The sequence below is a fragment of the Aythya ferina genome (genome assembly GCF_964211825.1).
Source record: "Aythya ferina genome assembly, chromosome: 12".
Lineage (NCBI taxonomy): Eukaryota > Metazoa > Chordata > Aves > Anseriformes > Anatidae > Aythya > Aythya ferina.
In genome coordinates, this window is record NC_140308.1 from 18,966,445 (window position 1) to 18,972,444 (window position 6,000).

Consider the following 6,000-nt stretch of genomic DNA (forward strand, 5'->3'; position numbering starts at 1 on the left):
AGACTATTACATACACAGCCTTTTAAAGTTATTGTATATAAAGGATAAATAAGATCAGTATTGAACTCTGGGGAACACCTCTACTGACTGCCTCCAGCTGGACTTCATGCCTCTGATCACATTCCTTTATGCCTCTCAGTTGAGTCAGTTTTCAGTCCACCTTGCTGTTCTCCTACTTAGTCTGTAATTCATCAGTTTCTCTACAAGATTGTTATGGGATACAGTTTTGGAAACCTCACTGAAGTCAAGATATACAACAACCACCACTCTCCCCATATCTACCAAGCGAGTTTATTCCATCCCAGAATGCAAGCGGATGGCTCAAGAATGACTTCCTTATTGTAACGCTAACGTCTCATTCATAACTGGTATAACTGGCATGAGCTATAACTTTCTAAGCATTGATAATACTTTAAAGCATGTCCTTCATTTTCTGAATCTACTTTCCAAACAATTAAATTCTCAGTTCAATTCAGTAATTATTACATGTGTCTTCCTCGCTATGACATTTTAAAATACTAAAGTTATGCAGATAAATTCTTCCAGAATACCTTCTAAATAAGTTCTGTAGTATGTTAGAGGAAGAAGTACTACAGTGCTTGTACTACAGTTAAAGCAAGCTTCCTATATAGGTCTTCTTGCCAGATTGTCAGGGGTTAAAATTAACATGAAGGTAATACAAAAGCTTAAAATGAATGAGTGGAGATTATGAAAATTAAGTGCAGTAAGAAATAGGAAGACACATAATTGGGTCAGGAAATACAATTTCAAAATTAAAGGCTTGAAATTTCTTTTCTTCTTTAGGCATGACTCCCAGTTTTGTCACTGAGTCTGAAGCCTAACAGAAGGGATAAGTGAGAAACATGCGGTATTCAGGACTTGTCACCCTCCTCTACTTGTACCCTTTGGGTTTCGCTGTCGGTTTCAGAGAATCCAGACTACTCAAGAATAAATTCTTTCTATGAAACCAAGTAATAGAATGTCTATCACATCTATGCTATTTAATATATAATTGATTACACTAATAACAGACACTTCTGTGATAAAAATAACACATTACTGAGACAGAAAAAATTAAAAATAAAAATCTTGTCTAGTGCCCTGAAGTCATAGAGAATTTCCCAAGTATATTATTTAAAATATATATATTCTTTTTCAGGATGTTCTATAAGGATTTTTCTAACATCAAGGAGCTATAACAAACATTGATGCAAAAAATCTTTAGAGCAACTTTCTAGTTAAAGTATTTCTTCAAATTTCCAACTATATATAGACAGATAGATAAAAAGATGGACTTTCCTCTCGTAATCCTTGCATTAGTTCTGATAGGAGGATCTAAGAGCTTTGATTCACAAACAGGAATGACTTAGATGCCTCCAGTTACTGAAATCTCTTGCAGTTACTGAAACAGTCCTCTGCAAGCTGAAATCTGATTTGTCTTAAGATATTAATGGGCTCCAAAATGCAGATGTTCAGGAGCTGTTTCACAACCATTTACACAGCACGTACACAGCAGACTGAATAAACTTATAATTGATGGTGAACATGTGATTTAAGTGTTAAACTTTTAAAAATAAGTATTAAAGCCTTCTTCCATTATTTGTGTTGTGTGGCCATCTTTCTGCTACCCGTTTTGAGCAAGAAAGTTTTGTTTGTAGCATTGATAAATACACAGGAAACCAACCAACCAACCATGGAGTAAATAATCTGATAATTACTGATGTGCAAAAGAATTGTTTCAGTTTGAAACTGTAAAGAGAAAAGAACAAATATGCATGTTAAAGGTAACAGGAATTTACTATCTTTTTTTTTTTTTCTTTTGTCATGCAATGTATGACTTACTGAAAATTCCTAACATTTTCTTCCTCTTCTCTACTGCAGCTCCCTGCTCAGGCAACACTTACTTCTGCCATAGCAACATGTGCATCAATAATTCTTTAGTCTGCAATGGCATTCAAAACTGTGCATACCCTTGGGATGAAAATCACTGCAGAGGTGAATATAGTGCGAAGTATAGCCTTTATAACCCAGCCTGGTCAGTTTGCCTTCCAAGAAAGTCCTGAAATGTCCTTTCCTGGAAATATGCTGAAGACAGCTATTCTAATCTCAGAATGGTGTTCCAAATTTTTTATTTAAACTCAGGAGGCATGTAAGCTTACTGAGGATTGATCTAACTGCTTTACAAGTAAATCTCTTCCTCTTTAGCATAAGCTTTTCATTTTAAAAGAATAATAGCTTAATAGGAAAAAAAGTGTAGTATTTGCCAGGTTCCATCATATCCATTTTGAGTTTTAAATGAAGCAAGTTGTAGGGTCAAGTAATGCCTTTTATTAGGAAAAAAATTGAAACAGCTGGAAAAAGACAGTTCTTCAAGCATAGTCTTTTTCCAGTCTAAAGTAGAAGCAGCAGTCTCCAGAGATAAATGCAAATTTAAAATATTTGTTTTTGTTTTACGTTCTTAATCATTGAGACCATCTCAGAGTACATGCACCTGCTGCATGTGGTGTAAGAAGTGGTGGGAGGAAGGAGGGATTGGTAGGATGTGAAGAAGTCATCACTTATGGAAAATAGAGACATGTAAAACACTGCTTCTAGAACCCCAGGCAGAGAAGTATTGTTTAAACTGTCACAACTACAACAAGTCATTTCAATATCAGGCTTTGTACAGAAAGTTCTCATGATTTGAAGAAATTACTATTCTACTCAAGCACAGATATATTTATCTGTGTTTCAACAGTAAGCGAATTTTCAGAGTTGAAACAAAAACAGTTTAAGGTCTATTTTTTTCTTGCTAAAGAAGCAGAACAAGAGCTTGTGCTCATGTGACAAATTGAATGGCATAAGTAGGTCTGAAAAAAAAAACCTGAAAGATTAAAATATATACTCAGTTTCAAAGAGAAAGTCTTAACTGTAGGAAGGGTCAAAACCTTCTCTAGCAAAAACCTTGAAATAAAATAGTGTTTTGTTATTATTATTATTTACCAAAAGACTAAAGTTTGATTTCTGTACTCAAAAGCTATTTTGCAATTGTATTTTGGACAAGCATTGTAAAAAAATCACACTGCTCTAATACACTCTAACGGAAGGTGCATGTGTTACATATTCTGCAAGTTTTCCAGCTAAAAAGCATGATCCATAACAGTTAAGTTTTCAGTGGATAAGTAAGTTTCCTCTAAATAATCCTTACTCTTAATAATATTAAAAATATTCTATGTTCCCTACTAAGTGCTGGATCTATTTCCCATCTCTAAGTGCTTTTCTAGAAGCTCACATAGAAGTACACCACTAATGTACTATAGTATTTCAGAAACAAAATTTTATGAAAACTATATCATTAGATTAGAAACAGTCTTTCCCAATCTTTGTACATCTGATGATGAATAATCTACCATGTTTTATGTTGGATACAATTTAAATGCTGCTTCAGTAGTTGCACAGCACATAATTAACGGATAGTTGAAGATTGGATCCATCTTGTCAGCTAAGGCAGACTTAAGGAGACTGATGAAACCAAAAGAACAATTTTAGCTTTGAAAAGAAGGCTTCTCAATTGTGCTCGGTTCCCAGAGGCACCTAGAGTTCTCATTTAGTCCATGTCAGTGACTCCCTAAACCTGATTATGCTGCAGCCTACCTTACGCCTAAGGCCAGTGGGGCATACAAATAAATAGCTAAAAAAAAAAAATAAATAAAACCAGTCACATGCAATTTCTTTTAAGAGACTGGGGAAGACATCACCTTTTGATTAAGACCTTGATGAAAAAAAGTTTTCCAAGAATTAAGAAACCTAGATACAGACGAGAGAACTACTATAGCATTGAAATTTGTATCTCCCACAGAAGTATGCTAACAAGAGCCAAACTGGGTAGGACAAGGGGAGATTTGCTCATTCATATTAAAGCAATAAATGCAACTCAGAATAAATAGGCTAAGCTCTGAAGCGAAACAGTATTTCAGACATGAGGTATTAGTCAATTCCTCAGGACTCTGTTCAGTATATGGGTTGTTTGCATATGGTGGTGTGCAACTCCCTCTATGCACTGTGTGTGGAGTACCTAAGTGTATAACAGACATACCCAGATGCCAGAACCCTGATAGCTGAAAATATGCAACATTTAGGCAACATTTTTTTCTACAGTTTTAAATGCTTTTTCCCCTCGCTAGCAAATGTTGCAGAGTCTATCACTGGAGAAATCTTGCAATGCTCTAAGTGAAGTATTTTTACAGAACAGAAACCTAACTGGAAAATTGGAATCTCCAAAAAAAAGAATTTTAAGTATGGAAAACCATCTTGTACTGATGCTGCCATCTTGTGCGTTTCCATACAAAGTACTACCCAAAAGTGCCATATTGTTTAGGTTGGTTGAGGTTTTTTGCTCCCCCTTTCTCCATACTCTTTCCCTGAGTTTATTACCATCACTAAAGAAGACGGGTAACTAGACTTGCTGAATAAATGCACAGATCTAATATGACAAATCATACAGGTCTAGTCTCTAGTACCATGAATTCATTTCATTAACAGCACAGCACTTACGTGGCAATCACACTGCAGCTTGCTTTATTCTAATATACAGTCCAAAATATGAAAATATGAAAATATGAAGAGCTCTCATAATCCCCATTTTTTCTTTGCAGAAAGGAAAAAAGCCGGATTGTTTGAACAAATCACCAGAACACATGGAACAATCATTGGTATCACGTCAGGGATAGTTTTAGTTCTTCTTATCATTTCAATTCTCGTACAAGTAAAGCAACCTCGCAAAAAAGTTATGGCTTGCAAGACTGCTTTCAATAAAACTGGTTTCCAGGAAGTATTTGATCCTCCACATTATGAACTGTTTTCACTGAGGGACAAAGAGATTTCTGCAGATTTGGCAGATTTATCAGAAGAACTTGAAAACTATCAGAAAATGAGGCGTTCTTCAACAGCTTCCAGGTGCATTCATGACCACCACTGTGGCTCTCAAGCCTCCAATATAAAACAAAGTAGGACAAACCTCAGCTCCATGGAACTTCCCTTCCGCAATGATTTTGCACAACCTCAGCCAATGAAAACATTTAATAGCACATTCAAGAAAAGTAGTTACACTTTCAAACAAGCGCATGACTGCCCCGAGCAAGTCATAGAAGACAGGGTGATGGAGGAAATTCCATGTGAAATCTATGTTAGAGGAAGAGAAGATACAGCACAAGGTTCGTTATCTATTGACTTTTAATTTCCTAGTTAAGGTGGTATCAGTGTACATAGAGGACGCTTGTGTATAAGGACAGTGTATATATTAAAAGTGTATTATATGCAGCGTGTGATGCACACACTTTTAGCTAATTATACTTCATTTGGAAAAAAAAAAAAAAAAAAGAAAGAAAGAAAGAAATCTTCATAACTAATTTCTGCTGAAGAACAGTGGACTTCCTCGCATCCTCCCAAGCTACCTGCCCGGTGGAGCAACAAGCCAGACTTTGCATGGAAATTGGAAGTTAAGGATGTTGGGGGAAAGACAGCAACAACCACCACTGTCATTGATCAGCAAGAACAGTGACTGCTACCCTTCTCTTCACATCATTTTCTCTTATTTAGATGTCTGCTTTTCAAGACAGTTTTAATACCTCAGTTACATAAATAAAAGTAGTTAAGTGCACCACGTATATGTCAACATAGGTGTCTTATTGTATTTGTCAAATTGAAAGAGTTAGTGTTAAGTGCCAGTTAAGACTCAAGAGTTACATTACAGCCATCTGTTTCATCTTGCCTGCCATTTATATTGCCTTTAATTATCAGTTCCTCACTCTACGCTTTGTGAGAAATAAGTGTAAGGGGTTACTGCCTTTTTAAAAGATATTGAGGTTTATTAATTTTAGTACTTTTGGGAACGTGATCCTCGCAGCTTGTGGTTAAACACAAGCGCTCATGTTATTCTAGATGCAGACTTCAAACTGTTTGCATTCAAGAAGGTTTAGGATTCTAAGATTCTGCCATGTATTATAGATCCATGTAGCTCCA

The 6,000-nt window shown here is 35.8% G+C and overlaps 1 protein-coding gene across 2 annotated transcripts in view; it reads left to right on the top strand.

Moving 5' to 3' along the window:
• Window positions 1-5,641, top strand: part of NETO2 (neuropilin and tolloid like 2) — a 29,179-nt gene extending 23,538 nt beyond the window's left edge. Inside the window, exons 8-9 of one of the 2 annotated variants that reach the window (XM_084533967.1) lie at window positions 1,882-1,995; window positions 4,635-5,641. In XM_084533967.1, coding sequence (XP_084390093.1) covers window positions 1,882-1,995; window positions 4,635-5,215 — 695 coding nt within the window. In that variant the 3' untranslated portion in view covers window positions 5,216-5,641. The remainder of the gene's footprint in view (window positions 1-1,881; window positions 1,996-4,634) is intronic. The other variant, XM_084533968.1, reaches the window with a different exon arrangement.
• Window positions 5,642-6,000: the final 359 nt, after the last annotated feature.